Source organism: Nuphar pumila, chromosome 1 (assembly GCF_984573655.1).
Source record: "Nuphar pumila chromosome 1, dmNupPumi1.hap1.1, whole genome shotgun sequence".
Classification (NCBI taxonomy): Eukaryota; Viridiplantae; Streptophyta; class Magnoliopsida; order Nymphaeales; family Nymphaeaceae; genus Nuphar; species Nuphar pumila.
The window spans coordinates 25,491,017-25,509,904 of record NC_143249.1 but is presented as its reverse complement, the minus strand read 5'-3'; the positions used below and the strand labels follow the sequence as shown (position 1 = coordinate 25,509,904).

General features: G+C 37.2%; 1 protein-coding gene across 3 annotated transcripts; it reads right to left on the bottom strand.

Annotated features, from left to right (window-relative positions):
* Positions 1 to 277: 277 nt before the first annotated feature.
* On the bottom strand, positions 278 to 15,899 carry LOC149848423 (zinc finger CCCH domain-containing protein 16-like). Of its 3 annotated transcripts, none has more exons than XM_089995328.1 (7): positions 15,765 to 15,899; positions 4,238 to 4,636; positions 2,796 to 2,948; positions 2,548 to 2,685; positions 1,368 to 1,526; positions 1,049 to 1,132; positions 278 to 688 (listed from the first exon to the last, which is right to left on the bottom strand). In XM_089995328.1, exons 1-6 carry the CDS (start codon positions 15,807 to 15,809, stop codon positions 1,079 to 1,081), a joined length of 948 nt encoding a protein of 315 aa, XP_089851454.1. In that variant the 5' UTR covers positions 15,810 to 15,899; the 3' UTR covers positions 278 to 688; positions 1,049 to 1,078. The 3 variants fall into 3 exon arrangements, with proteins under 3 accessions (XP_089851454.1, XP_089851462.1, XP_089851469.1); XM_089995336.1 differs by lacking the exon at positions 15,765 to 15,899 and adding an exon at positions 4,814 to 4,953 and having other exon boundaries at positions 279 to 688; XM_089995343.1 differs by lacking the exon at positions 15,765 to 15,899 and adding an exon at positions 4,842 to 4,859 and having other exon boundaries at positions 279 to 688.
* Positions 15,900 to 18,888: the final 2,989 nt, after the last annotated feature.

Here is an 18,888-nt window from a genome sequence, read left to right as displayed (position 1 = left end):
ATAATATATATATATATATATATACGGAAATTATAATTTAGAGAAGCTTGTACCTGTTGAATCAACATGGAACATATCAATCAAAACTTTCCCACTGGCACCAAAAGAATCTTACGAATATGACCTAGTAATCTGATGAAATGATAAACAGCCAAGCAGCTTACATAGATGCACTTAAACCAGCACCTTATCCAACCATAAGATGCATACTCAAAGGCCGAAAAAACAAACTATAAAACCAGAAAATCCACCAACTAATAAGATCGCTTTGTTTTCGCTGTTTATAACAGAAGTTCTTTAAGCATCACACAAGTAATAGTACCAACATTTCTAATACTAGCAAGATGCCTTCCAAGTTCCAACGAAAAATAATAAAGCAAAGATGATTTCAAACAGCCAAAACAGTAAAAGAGTTACTTTATGAAATAGACTACAGTGACATTCTGCATCATGGTTATTGCTCATGGCATAAACCTCTACAAATCATGGGCTCATGGCTGATCCAAAGTTTTACTTGCAATGCCCATCATTACATTAAGGTATTAGATGTGATAAGACAGTATGGAGTTCTTCAATTCATACCATAGGAGACTCGGAGACTGAACAGAGGAGTTTAGAACTATTGAAGTGATAGTGGGACCACCAGGACACCTCCAAATGGCAGAGTATTAGTGAAATAGTCCAATACCTACTAACAGTTAAGGAGCTGATACCAATAGGGAAATGAAAACAATCCAAGAGAATGCCACAACAAAGATAAAATGCAAAGAACATACCAACAAATGATACCAAAAAAAAAACCAAAACGAATGCATGGGAAGCCCACATAACATGGTCAATAAAGACAAACCTCAAATAAAGATATCATGAATTAATGAGAATGATAGACCTCCTATAGAAAACCACACAGCATTTTATCCAACTGAAATATATGAAGATTTCCAAATCTCCACAGAAACCAAGACATGAGAAATGTAAATTAATTATGAAATTTGTGTAAACACTACATGCACCACTAAAGAACTGATAAGATTCTCAATCAGGATACAGATGTGCCAAATACTTTTGATATTCAGCCTCAACCAAGGCACAATACCTTGGATTCCCATGCGAGGAGCTTTGAGAAGAATTTCTGGTACAAATCAAGTCAAAAAACAATAATAGAGAAGGGGAACACAAAAAACAAGAAAAGGATTGTAAACATGAAATTTATAGACAACCAAACTTTTTTCATACAGTTTTAAAAGTACAACAAGCAAACCAAAAGTGCAGCATTAATGTGTCAACATGTTATAACATGAAGATGATTGGATGTGAAATATTATCAGGATACAACATCAGGAAGATAAAAGCATGACTTTACAGACCTCAAGACCTTCATCTTGTTCCCAAGTGAGGCCTGGACCATTGTACATATTCTTGATCAGCAAGGTGCAAGATTTATCCGGATAAAAATGAACTATGTTGCATCGGGAACCAAATCGGCAAGCCCCAGTTTTAATGTGGAACGGGCAATGAGCTTTATCCTTTGAAAGAGAACAATTGGAAATAATATAAGGTTAAGGATATACTGCAAATCATGCCAAAGACAGATAAATAAAAATAGCCATTTGAACAACCCAAAAAACATCAAATGATAGGTTATGAACAAGCAAAACCCAAAAAAAAAAAAATTTGCACACTAAGAAACAAGCTGCAGCTAAGGTATAGAAGTGAAACTATAGTGGGGATAAGGAACTAGAGTGTGCTCCTTCATTGAGAAAAAAGTATCGCTTTAAACCCCTTGGGATTGAAGATGGAAATGTTGAACCAGCTAAGATAGGCTTTGGGAGTTGAATTGAATTGAGTTGGAGGACACCAGTTTCTGAACCAAACCATCTCAGGAATTGGCCCCAAGATGTGGCTGCATTTTTAAATGTCCAGACACTAATTTTACCAATCCCATGAAATACTTCTGCCTGACACCTGAATAAACATATCTCAACAAATTAGGAACACCTGATTTCACTGGAACATTGGGAGCAGATGCAAATGGAATAACCTTGAATACTTAAATCTTGCTGGCATTTAGAAACCCATTGAGCAGCATAAATGTTCCAAACAGACAATAAGTTTTGCGGGAAGGAACACATTTATGCAAAATGATGTACCAGAGGGCACTGGAAACTGAACGTTCCAAACGAACATTAAACTTTGCATGCATACACACATTTATGCCCACTGGTGTACCAGAGTCAAAACAATGAGAAAACTAGATTCTTTTGTACCAATTAAACTTTCCTTTTTAAACCCTGATTAGGAAAACCTGAAGGAAAATGTGCTAAACAACATGAAAACAAACCCTGGTCTAAGGGATACCGGCAATATATTAGATGCACAATATCTCCTACAACCAAGATCTGTCTTGTAGTTGACAAACATTCCATGTATAGATGTAAGTTGCAACATATGTTCTTCTGGAATAAACATTTGACAACAAATAACCCTGAAATCATAACGGGTTGAACAAAATAAGAAACATAGAACAAAGGATCATAAAACACATACTTGCTCAGTACCAAAATTGGGAACTTGCTGAGCAACACTTTCAAATAATGTTTGTGTGGAAATAGAAGTTGCCTTCATGTGGTCATCAAAAGCTGCAGATTGTGGGAGAAGAGGATTTGAAGTTGGCCTGTTGTCAATCTGCAATTTGCAATTAAGCTTTGTAAAGCACATAGAGAACGAAATGCAGGGCAAGAAAGACCTTTTTTTTATCAAATCTTCAACGTATCACAATCATTATAAAAACTCACCTCATCATCCTCCTTCTGGTCTAAGTTTCTTTTGGGGACCCTTATCTTTCTTTTCTTCACAATTATCTCATTTCCTTGCCAGATGATCTCTGCTGGCCCTTCTTCAATATATTCCCAAGAATCATCTTCATTCAGCTCATTCTTACATTCCACCTGATAAATTTTTTAACGGATCAGAAGACAGAGAAAGTAAAAGAGAGGATGAGAATTTATCAGAGACGGATGTGGACAAAATATAAAGTATTCAGCAAGAGAGAAAAGTTGTATGCTTAATTATGCAGGTCAGCCCCTTAGCTCCTTTTTTTCCCGGTAGTCTCTTTTTTGGGTATTTTCAAGTCACTCTTAAATAGCAAGTAGCACTCACTACCTTTTAAGTTTTCTTGAACATTTTTACTAGAATAATTCATTTGAACTTCCCCATTTACTTATCCGGGGATAACACAGTATGAATTGTCAGCTATAGTGAGGAAATCAAGTCTGATGTGTCAAACATCAAAACATGGACACATGACATTATGCAATATACATGCTCTGAACAGGACTCTCCAAAACAAACCAAGCCGAGCAGCCCATATTCACGGTCTGCCTCACTAAATATAGTGAGTTCTAAAACTAGCTTATTTATGGCTCAACCAGCCAGTTTTCCAGGACACAAACAGTCTGGCAATGTGCAAAACAACGCTGAGTAACAAGCAGTTCAGTTCATTTATCAGATCTCCAGAAGGGCAAAACATGTGCATCATCTGGACAATAAAAAGAACAGAAGGCGTCCAACATACAGAGATGCATGAGAGATTGAAATCCATATATGTTTGTTTTACTGGGAAGGCCGTAGACTTCTTTAATTGATGATTCATATGAAAACAAGAACCAAGTATTTTATGGGAAAAAAATCCCAGCAAGGAAGCTACGGTTTTAAAGACAGAGCCGTCAGCATGCCTTTGATCAATGACATTGACACACATCTTATTCCGTCTCTTTCTGATAGTCATTTTACCAACTCCGGACAAATCTAACCGGATCGAAAAAGTAAAAATAGCATGACAACCATTTAGTGCAACCCTGTCACTCGTGAATATGCACACGCACTTATTTATTCAGTTAACGAACTCATCAACTTCAAAAATTCTTAATATGTTTGTGATTTGTACTTCAAATCATATGTTTCACTCTTTTTTAAGTATGCATGGTCCCTGTTGCGCAGTTATATAAAGTCCTATACCAAAATTATGTAATTCATCCATGATTGAACAAAAATAAGTTTTTCTTAGCTCTAAAACCCTTAGACTACAAACCACTGAACCCTATATATCCACAAAATCAAGATTACCAGCAGAGACAAGCCAATTAGGCAGAAAACGAAAAGCAAATTATATACATAGCAAACAATTTTGCCGCTTTTATTATAAGAAAATTAGCAGAAAAAGAATCGATACACTAACTTGCTCTCTCTGTGACTCCTCCAGAAGCTTCCGCTCTGCCTCCTCCTTGGCCTTTCTTGCAGCTTCCAGCCACATCGCCTCCCTTTCCTCGAACAGCCTCCTCTCCCTCTCGGCAACCTCGCCTTCTTCCCGCTCTTTCAGTCTCATCCTCAACTGCTCTTCAGGATCGTTCAACCTCGCCTCCTCGTCCTCCTCCTCCCGCTCTTTCGCCGCCAGCTCCCTCCGCATCTGCTTCCTTTTCATCTTCTTCTCCGTTTTCCTCTTCTCCTTCCGATTAACCATTTCATGACTCTTCGGAGATCCTCCATTTTCCTGTGAACAATCGCCCACCCCTCTGATAGAAACTCCCTCCGTCTCCTCGCCAGCGATTATCTCAGCCATTACGGAAGGCAGACGAACCTTCGAGATGCAGAACATAATCGTCGTTTTAGATAAAAAAAGAACGATGCTGATTGATAATTCACAGAAATTCCAATTTTGTGAAAAAAGAGGAAGAGAACGAAATCCTGAATTCCTCAAAAACTCGTATCGATCAACGATCTTCACGGAAAAGGAAAAGGAAACAAGAAAGAGTACATTATGCGACCGAAACCCTAAAACTCACTCGCCGGTGAGAGAGAGAGATCCCTGAATCAGCCGCAAAGGATGCCGGCCTCGTTACCGGAAAAGCGTGTTACAACGCGAAGAAGCACAAGACAAGTGAAAGCCCCGTCGGGTGCCCGCCAGAAATTTCGCGAAACTGAGGAAATGACCGTATGAGCCCTACTTGTTGTAGGGGTATCAACGGGGTTCGGACCGTATGAGATTCCGGACTCGGGTCTGACCGGACCCACTACCTGTATCAGACTCGATCCATAATCGATAAAATAATAATTTTGTCTTTTTTACATTAAAAAATAGCGGATCGGTCTGATATGCAATTTCAACGAATCACACCTGGCTCCATATACGACTCGAATCCTTTACGTCAACGTGAATTTTAGCATGACCTCTTTTTTTATCACCAAACTCTGATGCTATATAGAGTCGAGTCTGAGTCAAACACGACCCGTTGACACCCAAGTAGGTCCGACTGGCGTAAGAGGGGCATTTGATTAATTGGCTTTTTTTTTGTTATACAATTTTCGTGAAAATATCCCTCTTTCAATTTTACATAGTTTTGACAATTCCATTTTGCTTGTTTGATGCTCGGATATTTTTACCCTTTGCCATTAAATTTTTATTTTTATTTTTTTTTTAATATGTGAGAAACCAAATACTGAACGGTCCAAATCGATTTTAAAAAAATGAATGTCTTTTAATATCAATTTTAAAACAAATATAAAAAAAACACAGATTTTCTTTTTTAATGTACACATATAGGCTGACTTCGATCCGATTCAAGCTCAATATGCCAAATTTATAGGTCTGAATGGGCCCCTTCATCTTGAGAGCCTTGAATGGAAGGTTGTGTTGTGGTTTCACATGTACTCTTTTGCTGTTTGGAAGCAGTTGGGGTTGCTAAAACAATGCATTGGGAATGGTGTTGGCAGTCTCAACACCACATTTCAACTAGGGTTGCAAAGGGGTGGGTTTCAGAAAATGGATTTTGCAAATTTTGGTTGTTTTGGATTCAAACCGACCCAACTCTCTAATGTATTTTGGAATCTGAAGCCTCATCGGTTTGTAGGGGTGGCAATTTCTGACACGACCTGCCAACCCGCTTCTTAGCCAGGTTCAGGTTTGGCTTAAACGGGTTTGTGTCGTAAATGGGTCAACATGCCTAACCCGTTTATTAAATGGGTCAGGTTTGTGTTAGGGGTATGCCAACCCGTTTAATAAATGGATTAGGCTGGTGGGTCAACCCGTTTACCCGAACCCAACCCGCCAACCTGCCCACCAACCCGTAAACTTTTCAATGTAAAACCCTGAACCCGACTCGCCAACCCGCCCGCTAGCCTGCCAACTTGTTTACCCGACCCGACCCATTTATTAAACGGGTTAACCGTGTCGTGTCAGGTTACCCATTTAATAAATGGGTCGGGTTCATGTTTGCCACAACTGACCCGTTTAATAAACGGGTTGGGTTCGTGTTGAGGTATGCTGACCCACCAACCTGCCAACACGACCGCCAACCCACTGACCTGACCCTATTGCCACCCCAACCCGTTTGCATCCTAAATTTCAACACCATTTTTAAGAGGATGTTTTTTTGGTAACTTTATCTTTCAACATCACATTGTCAAAACAATATTTTGGCAACACTGAAACCTCGTTTCCATCCTATTGCAAGGCTCCCAAACATAGCCTAAATAAAAAAAAAGGTCTGATTTGAATTCAAGACATTTGATTCAATTCTTACGACATGGATATGCCCAGACTGATTTCATTGTATAGTTTATGCAAATGAGGATCCACTTTGCAAGACAACGACACTAAATGGAAGAAGAAAAGAAATTGTCAATCCAACCAACGGGGTCTGTGTGGTTAGTAGGAGCTGTCAGTGTATGTCTCCTTGTGGTGGGATGTTGCAGGTTCAAAACCCAGTGGTATATTATGTTGGATCGATTTTTGCATCACGCAATTTCACAATCATTATCATGATATAAAACATGATATAAATCATAATATGCAGCAGAATACAAATCATGATTTTCAACAGATCCAAACAGACACAGGGAGCAAGCATGTTGAGTTCCGCATAACACCAAAATTCATACACAAGCAAATAGACAAACAGATGCAAGGAACATAATAGAAACAACAAAGACATGTTTAGATTATGTAAAAGGCTAAGGTGTACGAAAGTACTCCTCTTAGAGAAGATTTGCCCCCACATACAGTACAAACAGGGTCCGGCGTCCTTCCCCCAGGATACAATAGCCTTGACGATCAGACCGGTGCACTCTCATGGATCGTCCTTCGAAAACAACTTCCACGAACCGAAGTTGCAGAAAAAACCCTTTTAAGATAACTCAGGAGAGAGAGAGAGAGCAACAGCTAAAGAGAAACTCGCAGAGCCTCTCTTCAGAAACCAGTGCGTCTCGGATGTCAGTAACCCCAGCCCTAACCACACTTTTATAACCCACGAACGGTTATGAAACGTAGGAGCCTATTACGAAATCCGAGGCAACGTGACCTGTTAACGAAAATCGAAGAGTTGAGATCCATTAAAGGAATCTGAAGAGCCATAACGGGCATGGATTACGAGGAGTTGTGACCTGTTATCATTTCTCATAACCCGTTAAAGAATCCAAATATCCACAAAAACTTTGGGCAAAAAGGTACTTTTGTCTTTATTGGATATGGCCCTAAAGGGCCAATTACCCGAACCCGAGCCCGGCCCAGCTCGGCACGGCACGGTGGGCGCGCGCGCGCATGTCTGTGTGTGGTAGTCATCCCAACCTCTTGTTCTCAGGAACAAGTCTAAGAGTTTACATGTGGGTTATAAATCCCACAACAAACTCAAACACGATCAATATGGGACTATTTCACGTCATCAAAACCAACTCTTTCCAAACAGAAGGAAACCAACCCACGTTTCATATTTGAATTATCTCTTCCCTCCCTTCTTACACCTAACACATTGAATAATAACGGGTGGGGGTCTGCCTAATCCCGACTAGCCTTAAAAAAAAAACTGCCAACCCAAAAGTAAAATTTTAAGCACACTTTTGTAATCAACAAAATAAAAAAGCAGAATATATCACCCGTCTTACCAAAGTGTATCACTTGGGTGCACGTAATTAGAAGAAAATATCTTTCAAAACCAAATATTCCAAGCACTGACTTGGAATTGAAGGCACTTGCGCGTATTAATTTTAGTTTCTCAACCTTGGGCTGATCATTAGGATTTTCATGTCTTCCATGATGTCTCATTTTTAAAACCATGCTTATCTTTATTAATTATGGCATGTTTATAATCTACCTTCCTAAAATTTGTATCTTACAGTATACTAATGTTGATTAAAAGCATCTTAAACACGTCTATGCAGTTGTTATCTAACATTTTGTTGTTATCTAGCATGTACCACCATGAGCTAACAAGAGTTCCCCTCATTTGCTAGAGGTGACATGTAAATGTCACCAAATTGCAAGGATGTCACAAGTTCAAAACCCACAAAGAGCATCCCCTGCCACAAACTCAAAGTTGGGCATAGTTGCTAGTGGTAGGGAGATGTGGCCATAAGAGAGATGTTGGGCCACCCCAATGGTTACTCTCTTAAATGTCTCTCCAAGGGCTATAACTGTTAAAACTGTAGCAGTTGATTATTTAAACATAAAAACACATCAACATTAAAAATAATTAATAAAACTAAAAAATATCAGTTACAGAATTTTAACATCAAGAGTTGTAACTCTTGAGGTTGAAGGGATTTCACCAAAAGGCATGTCTAATCCAACCCCTTTCAGGTTTATAAAATGATTCAATAGACACAAAGTTCATTCATAGAGAATACAAAGAATTCATTTTTTGGGTTTACAGAAAATAACTGAAAGCACAGGAGTTGTGAAGAGGAATGCACTTGGTGAATAAGCATGCTCAAAGTCTTAACTATCTCTCTAACATTGCATCGCTTCGACCTCGGGTTCACTCCGAATAAGAAGAAAGAAAAGAAGGTGCATGTACTAGCATGTGAAAAAAGAAAAGAAGTTTGTCAATGATTAATCATGTTTCAGAGCCACAATACCTCCCAGGTTTTTCATATACTTGCTCTCAAGCAGTTAAAACCAATGCTATCAATATTCGTGTGTATCGGGCAATACATATATTATACTGTATGATTCACCCCTAAATAACGATTCACTTGAGTATCGGCTGATACAATTGAATCGTTGACCAAATGATACTGGGCCAATACCGATACTGACAACATTGGTTAGAACCCCTCAAACACTGTCCTCGCCTACTAGGAAGTCAGTTGCTTTAGACTTGTGAGTATCTTCTAGGGATTACAATTCCAATATCGGCAAAACAATAGTCTTTTCTCGGGTAAATCTTCTAACCACCTTTCCGTTAATCTTTCAGTCCAAAGAAATTCGATTTTTTGTTGCCTTAAAATGGCCTGATCAGGACACAAACTGTATTAGGGAGAACTTCTGCCTTTTTTTCTGTTTTGTACTCTAGATGTATGCATTTGAGCTTCATTTCTTCCTGATCTACTTTTTTTCCAAAGTGATTCCTTCTTGATGTACTTGATTCCCCAAGGTGCAAGCTGCAAAGCAAGAATCTTAAAGATTACAACTTCAAACTGAGCTTCAGTTGTACATCACAACGCCCACTTCATGCATGCCATGCGTATGTAAATATGGTAACGGATTCACGTGAACCAATTTCATGTGGACAAAATATTGTATTTTAAGGCATGTTGGTTTGCTTCTTTTAGAATCACTCTCTCAGGTCTCTGAATGCGTGATTCTAAAAGAAGCCTAATTTAGGCAACCGTGATTTTCTAATCATTCTGACTCTAAATCACATAACGGGTTGCCCACTCTGATTCCAAATCAAAGTGAGTTGAGGGGCCAAAATCCTTAGTCTTTTTAAAATTGTAGTTGTGTTCGACATCAACACTTGGATTGTTATTTCTGATGAAAAAATTGATTTTTTGAATCCTTTATACTTGAAAAAAAATTGAACCATTGATTTTCAGGCCTTAATTAATGCAACCTGCTTATGCATCATAATAGGATGATCAAAGAGTCAGCTCCTTTAGAACCATGCATGCAAATTACGAGTGTGGTAAGATTAAAAACTAGAGGAAAAAAAGCTTCTTGAAAATGTCAGTGCACTTGAAAGTTCATATGAACTAGTTTCCTTTACACAGTTTTTCACGAAACTAACTCGATCGAACCTCATAGATGTGTTCATCACTGTCTAAATGCTTGGAATCAGCTCTTAGATTGTGTTTTTTGACAATAAACTTGTTTTTTTATGAGCCCAAAAAAGGCTCATATAATCATCCCTACTTGTTATAATGGGATGAACCAAGAGTTGCTTCTCACTAACCAAACCATCTAAAACACATTTATATGGTTAGTTTCATGAAAAAAAAAGCTCATTCTAACATCGCCTCACTTTGTGTGTGTGTATATATATATATATATATATATATATATATAGAGAGAGAGAGAGAGAGAGAGAGAGATGTGTTTTCATTTGAGGGTTCACCGCCACAATGTACACAAAGACCATGAGCTCTTTGTTCGACGAAGCAATGAACGGTGAAGATGTTAAATCACTTTCTTAAAATGATTTGACAGATCACCTGATTTGCTCTCCCTGTTTATGATATGTCATCTGAAGCTACGTATCTATTTCCTTCGTTGATGATGGTGGGAGCTGCACTTCCTCCAACTGCATACATCTTCCACCCCTACATCTGGAGAACCACAAATAAAAGCTTGACCAACATGTACCTAAACAGGAAAGTGCAAACAATGGAACAATCCAAACCGGTTGAAAGCTACGGTGACTTTCGTATCTTTATCACTTGCATAAGAATCATTTTGGCCAAGCAACATAACCTACAAACTTAGCAGCGGAGGGCTCCGATTGTTTGGTAGGAGCTACGAAGTTGTATATAAAACATGCAGATGAGGCGGGAATATTGGGTTGAATATCTGATAAAAATCATAACCAAAACCCAACCCACATATTCCTCGATTGGGTCAAGGTCAGGCCAACCCAAATAGTATTCATGTAATGCTTCAAAATTTTAACATGAAAAGAGATTTTTTTTTTAAATCTTCGATTCTAAATACTTAATGTTGCAATAAGCTTACCAATGGCTATGCTCTAACCATATCAAGCACTAGACAATCCACCTAAGTGCAAGCACGAGTGTGTTTTAATTAGCTTCCTAATATCAGATTCAGTTCAAAACCACAAAAGGCAAAACCCATTTGGTTGTATTACGTAACTAAATTCTTTAATAAACAACAGAACATTGATTGCATTTGATTAAAATATTAGGCGAGTTACAAGTTATTTAATTAACATAATTAAGATTGAATCGACTTATCGTAAAATTTATCAAATTAAATTAATTCAATCCTTAAACCAATAATCAACTTACACTATATAGACCAGGTTTTAATAAATTATAACTTGTTTTAGCATAATCCCAAAACACAATTCCGATAATGAAATATTTGGCTCTTAACACTGCCACAACATTTCGTCATCACCTCAACTTTTTAATTTGTACCTACATGTTTCATAATTTGGGTTAGACTCGTAGAGTCTCAGTAGGAAAGCACAGTAACTCATTGTACATGTATAAAAATAGATATACATAGAAACATAGAACCAATTCACATACATGCAATGGACAAGTAGTTATCTCAATATAAATATAGTATCAAATACAAGTAGCATGTTATAAATCAACTAAGGTGCAAATATTATATTTGTATATAAACATGTATTTGATGCATGAGCAGAACATTTCTTTCATGCATGGGTAACTTTAACTTCTTTTATTTAAGTTTTTTTACTTATAATAACACATGCAATGTTTAAACTATATGTATAATCCACAATTATTTTAATATTCAATATTTTTGCATACTAACACAGATTAATCCTGGATCAAGGGCAATGACTTAGGGATAGGTTGAATTAATTTGTGGCTTATTAATCTAGCATTGTAATTGTCATCAGTCCTAGGTGAAGGATAAACTTGCGATTATAGTGGTAGCCATTTTTCATATCTTCATAATGGGGAAAAGCAACTTTTTTTACTTTAAACAACCTTCTCATGGAGCCAAAAATATCATTTATTCTCTCATTGTAATCTACAATAGAATTAATATGCATGACAATCTTTATTCCATTAATTCTATTGTCATACATGCATACATATAATTAACCATTTTCAAGGTTATCAGCCTCCAATTTGAGCACAAGTTTGTATCAATTTAATTAATCATTTACAAGGTTATTTACCTCTAATTTAAGCACAATCATGCATCAATTCACTTAACTATTCATAAGGTTATTAGCCTCTAATAGGCACAAACATGCGTGATTTCAAACATTATCATGTTATATATCAAGTTATCATGCATAAGCATATCATAATATCGTGCATACCCATATCACCATGTCATTAATTCATGATATATCAATCATTCATTATAAGCCATGTAGGTACAATGGTATGTCATACATTACCATTACAACTCATTAATCCATATAACCTTAATATCATGTATAAAATATTATTACACAAGCATACCATCATGTTGCATGAATACACATCTCATCATATCACATTATATAGCTTCATATATGAATGGTGAGATGTCAAGGCATATAATTCAATATCATATAATATGTAACATCTCATACATATAAACCGGCCAGCTCCCTAACATGAGACTGACTATGTAGAATTTTCTCTGTTGTTACAACAATTACCAATGTGCATATAATATGAATCTAGCTTCTAAATTTTTATGCAAGATACTCAAATGTGTTAGTTTTAAAATATTAAAAATCTCATCTTTAAATTCGTTAAAAATCATGAAATAAAAATCAAAAACCAAAATCTGTTTTTCATGCAGTATATAACAGATCCAGAATTTGGATCGATTTGTTCATCAAAGCATCAACCTTCGTTAATTCTAAAGACATAAATAAAATCTCATATTTATATTGTAGTTTCTCACATGTCTTAGCTTTCAAACATAAATAACCTTGTATTCAAATTCATTACTACTAATTAATTAAAAATCTAGGATCAAACACTACTTTTATAACAGGATAGAACCTATTACTGCAAAACCCAGATTTTTATCACACTTGTGTGATTTTTTATTACTTGCTAGTAATGAATTAAATTCCAAAAAAATTATCTTATATTCTACCATACGAGGACTAACATATATAAAAATCTTCTCCCCATTTTACAAATATTTTTTGAGATACAAGTTCTATAACATAATGTGTCTAAGCATCCCAAAAACCCAAGCAAATTTTCTGTCTTGTTTTACAAAGAACACTTCTCTCAAACTATGTTGTCCCTAGGTCCAATTTTCTTTTTCAAACTTCTTCTAAGTGTATAGAAGATTCCCAAAAACTTTTATAGACAAAGGGTTTGTAGTTTAGGAGTTCTATGCTATTCTTTAAGACTGGTTAGAGAAAAAATGCATGATCGTGTGTAGCCTTTTAATCAATCATATACATCTTCACTTCAAGTTGTAAAGAACAATATAAAACACTTACACACAATATTAGAGATCTAAGCATGATGCATATATGATTTAAAACCTTCTAACATCAATAATAAACATGCTTATATAAAGAAAGTCTAGCTTTTAGCATGATCATCATCTTTTTTCATGTTTTTCACATAAATGATTTTTAAAAGCATCACGACTTGCAAGAACACATCCAAAACCTTTCGACAAATTTCAAGACCTAGGTATACCAATTAAAAGATTTCAAAACCATTATTACAAATGTTAAACATGCTACAACAAATAAAATCTAAATTCTAGTATGAAGCACCAATACACCCTCAACATTTTTCACAAAGAAGCCTCTCTAAAACATCAAGACTTAAAAAAAAACATCTAAGTATATGGAATCGTTTAATATTATGAAACTCAAAACTAACATAACCCTAAACTCCTAAACTAACCTAGGTACTGATCTACACCAATGGATTCATCCATGGCATGTTCTTGCACTCTGGTATTGTTCACGTACATAAGTCATTGTACCTTACTTTAATAGTTGGATCAGAACACCTAATACATTGGATCTTTAAGAAATTGAATCTTCCTCAAGCTCCACTTGCAAAAGATGCACCAACACCTCCTCCTCAATGGAGTCTTCCCTCAAAATGTGAGAGAGGAAGAAGAAGAGAAAGGGAAAGAATAGAGAGAAAATAGGAAGAGAATAAGGGGTGTGTGAAAGGAGTCCCCTCTTATAGAGGTTTTGAGAATATTTTAAATCCTAATTAATAAGTTTTAAATCTCATTCTCAAATCTTAAATTCCCTATTTGAATTTTTCTTAAAAAATCCCAGGCTACTTGGCTTATTATTTTACTTAAGAAAATTTTGAAATATCTAAGTCCATGCCTTGATTAGCCTTTAGGAAAGTTTTAGATTTTATGTAGAAGTTTCTAGAAAAATTATTAAATAACCAAGTAGGATGGACCCACACAGCGGACGTCCCCCTCTTGGGATCCTACTTGTTTTATTAATTCCAATTCACTTTCATATTTCCATTTTATTTAATTTACTTAATTAAAATCTCAATTGATTTCTATATTGGATCCAAATCTAGTTTAGATCCAAATTCATTTAGGTAAATCCACATTGAATCCAAATCCAAGTTAAATTCTAAATTATATCCAAATTTAAATCCCATATTCAAATTCATATTTAATTAAATCAAATCCTAAAAGCAAATTCACATGTAATTAACTACAAATTCAAATTCAATTCCAATATTCAAATTAACTTGAAATTCAAATTTGAATTGACATTCATATTAAACTCTAAGATGAATATATAAATCTCATAATTAAGACATAAAAATTATATTTTAATTATCTAATAATTGTGAAAATTTTGCAAGTATTGCAATCCGAGTTGGCATTTTATATGATCATACATGTGAATTCATGTTCGCTTCAAGTTAGGAACCTCATACAAACTCGATCCATGGACAACCCTAAATTCTATGGGATGTTCTCATGAGCATATCTATCATGGATGCAAATCTAAATTCAGATCCAAGTTAGAAACGAGAGCATAACCTATGAGAGTTGAGGATGACACTCCCTACCCATTGATGAACATGATCTTTGTAAAGTTTATATATATATATATATATATATATATATATATATATATATATATATATATATATATAGAGAGAGAGAGAGAGAGAGAGAGAGAGAGAGAGAGAGAGAGAGAGAGAGAGAGAGAGAGAGAGAGAAATTGGTATGTATTAAATAAAATATGTTAAATAAAACATGCTAAATGGGTTTTTATGCTCTTCCAATATTTTGTTTTTGCAATTTTGACCCCATAAATGTGTTGGGCATGGTCAATTTATGAGGAATCCACAATTGGATCATGTGTTTTTGATGAAAAAAAATGATTTTTGGAGCCTAAAAATTTTACAAAGATTTTGGACCGTTGATTTGTTGAAAGTTATAAAAACCCACCCATGTGTTGGAATCAAACACTTCAAGAGCTGATCTCTATAAAATCAAGGACATATATCACATATGTAAGGTTAGAATTTAAAAATAAAACAAAAAACCCTGAAAAACTCATGTGGCACAGGACTGAAATGATTGTTGGAAATAGTGATGGCAGTATAGCCGATGACAGCACCAATGAGTCTATCATTGCACATGTAGAGAGAGAGCAATGATATGGCTCCCTCCAAAGATGGATATGCCATCCCCATCTGCCATGGTTCTCCACCCAACATGGTGGGGGTTGCTCCTCACCATGGCATTACCAGTACTCTTGCAATCATGGATGTGTATCCCATGGATGATGATGATGTTAGAGACATACTGTATGGTAATGCGTGCCCCATAAGCTATGTGGACGTCGAAGCATCTACCGTCTATTGTCTTGAAGCTGTTAATTATGAGTTCTTGAGTGAGATTGATGACTATGTCCCTTTCAAAGATGATCCATAGAGGCTCATCTTGGATGGCTGCAAAACGAAGAGTGCCGGGTCTTGGGTCTGCCGCATCATCGTCGCCCGGATCCGTTATTCCATAGAGTTTCCCATCCCTACCACCAACTGCTTTTGATCCAAACCCCATGGCACAATCTGCAAGCTTCTCTGTCTCCTGCTAGCCCACATGATTGGTACATTAAAAGGAGACCAAAATCAGTGATATCAAGAAATGAGGGGAAAATGTATTAAAGAAAGAGAGAATGAACTGTTGTCACCCTAATGTATGTCATGCAACAAGAAGGCAATTTATTAAGACCAATAAGAAGCATGTATGTTTATCTAACTTTTAAAGTTTAAAATGGATATACTTCTAAATCTAGTCTATATCTAACAATTCATTATATTCTTTTATATTTAAAATTAACATAGACCGCCCATGTCTAACTAAACGGCACCCAATCCAGATCTGGATACCTTCTTAATGATCCATACCCAACCATTGGGTTGAAATTTAAGGATCCATATCCAACCAAAAGTGGGCCTAGTTGGTGAGCTGATTACTAAATCAGATCCAGATCCAGCTATTTATCAGCCTTGCTTCTAACTTTCTAGACATGGTCGGCAGGTTATCTTCCAACCATGCTTTCATGGCACTGAATGCCTATCATCCAATATGGATCACAATTAGGGTTGTCGAAAGTTCAAATCGGATCTTGTTGGATTCATGCGCAGGTATGGCTTTGAGGTGTTGGTACCAAACTACCAGCTCTGGGACCAAATGGACCTCGCGTAGGAAGGGCCAGATCTGAGTCTCTGTTTGGATTGCTTAAACCCCATACCAGATTTTAGAGCATTGTGAATGGATGGCTGAGAGCTTTTGCACAAAAAAAACACGGTGGATGGACTCTGTTTGTCACTTAGATGGACTTCATCCAAGTAGGGTTGGATATTGGATCCGATTAGTGTCTTGCCTAACTAGTAAAACAGCCAGGTCCAGGTAAGGCTAAAATGTCAGCTCAATGGCATCCAGTCCAATCCGACCGGGAATAAGAGTCAGGTTTAAAGGGCTCAACCCGTTCCACTTGGAGGTCAGCTTGAAAAGACCCGGGCCAGGACCAAACCCCAAAAAGAGTGGGGTTGGACTTTCAGCACACTTGGATCTGGGTCGGGCCAGTCAGGCCGTAACAGGCCACGGATTGGGCTGGACGAGATGGGCCCAATGTCCAACCCTACGTCCAAGGAACCCCTGAAAGTAAACCCATTAGATAAAGTGATCTCCTCCTTTGTACATGATTTGTACATTAAAAGGAAACCCAGTGTTGTGAGAGGCGTACAATATCTGAAGCGTACGCCTCAGAGGCGAGGCGCACGCTCAAGGTACTGAGGCGTTGCTGTGATGCGCAAATTGCCCCTCATCAACCTCCGGAATCCCCTCCTTCATCCCCAAGTCTTCCTCCTCCGCCTGATTCGTCGGCTGTGCTAACCCCAAGTGCCGGTGGATCCACCGCCACGTGCCGGTGGATCCACCGCCACGTGCCGGTGGATCCACCGCCATGTGCTGGCCAACTGCTCCTCCGCCGCTCCCTGCCTCCCCTCCCACCGCTTCACTTCCATACCAGTTGTGAGAGGCGTATGCCTCAGAGGCAAAGCGCAGGCTCAATGCCTCGCTTCGCCTCATCGCATTTAACAACCTTGAGGAAACCTCTTTGTGCATTGAGTTGAAAGAGAAAGAAAATAGCAGAGTAGGCACCAATAGGAATGCAGCCGAGCTAGCTCGGGCTTGACCCGTTTAAGCTCCGCTTGAACTACTTGGAAAAAATAAATGAGCCGAGCTTGAATAACTTGAACAAGGGTTCAAGCTTGGTGCACGTAAACGGGCCAAGTTTGAACATGCAGTCCAGCTCAGATAAGCTCGTTAAGTGTGATTAAGCTCGGCTCACATGCTCCAAAGGGGTTTGATGTAGTGAGATTGGACCTAGGCTGCTAGGTGGGTGGTCAAGGTTCAAATCTCATGGGCATCACCCCTGAGCAAGCCAAGGCATGGTGACTCCCTGGGGGCAAGGGTTAAGCCCATAGAGTTTTACACTACCAAGACAGCAACCGTAAGTACCACAGGCAGAGCCAATAGGGCTGGGTCTCGGTTCCTGGATGGTTTTTTTGTATAAATAAAAAAAAAAACTCACATAGTTATATACAACAACAACTAAGCCTTCATCCCAAAACAATTGGGGTCGGCCATATGAACCAACAAAAAAAACTCACATAGTTAAATAAAGAAATTAAATTTTATATATTTATGCACTTTGTTGGCAATGTGGTCACAAGGGAAGCTTTTAACACAAATTTCAAAAACTTTGAAAACATTTTAAAATTAAAGAACACTTTTCAAATAAACACCAAAACTTTTGAAAACATTTTAAAATTAAAGAACACTTTTCAAATAAACACCAAAACTTTTTGGTTTAATTTATATGCACACCAAAAGTTACTTTCCACTAAAGTTTTTGCATCGGTTAAGCAAATGACACCAGGCTACTTACCTCCATAACTTCTAATAATTATCCATTACTATTCCACCTGTACTCATTTCCCAAATTAAAGAGCCTAGTTATTAGAAACTTGACCTGCTATCATTAGCAAGACCACCCTCTCTCTCTCTCTCTCAATGTTATCACTTGTCAGTATCGGTATCGCCCTGAATCGTTTGGCCAAAGATTCAGGTGAATGGGCCAATACCGATTTTGTTCTGAATCGATTAAAAAATAATTACAAAACTGTCATATCAATCAGAACGTGACACGTGTTAAAATATTAAGAAATTATTAAAATAGTATTAAAAATTTCATTTTTACATTTATTAAAAAATAACCGATTCAAGTTAGTATAGTATCGATTTTCTGCCTATACGATAAGAATCAGCCTATACAGGCCGATTCAACATTGCTCTCTCTCTCTCTCTCTAGGTTGGGCACAAGTTGGGTCAAGCTCGATAAAGTAGCAGACCTGATTTTG

Excerpts from the sequence above, each read along its gene's own strand:
- LOC149848423 (XM_089995328.1), bottom strand. The coding sequence starts at position 15,809 with ATGCTTCGACGTCCACATAGCTTATGGGGCACGCATTACCATACA. Across the intron at positions 4,637-15,764 it reads GGGGCACGCATTACCATACA|GTTCGTCTGCCTTCCGTAAT; the intron begins GTATGTCTCTAA and ends TGCATCTCGAAG. Across the intron at positions 2,949-4,237 it reads AGGAGTCACAGAGAGAGCAA|GTGGAATGTAAGAATGAGCT; the intron begins GTTAGTGTATCG and ends AAAATTTATCAG.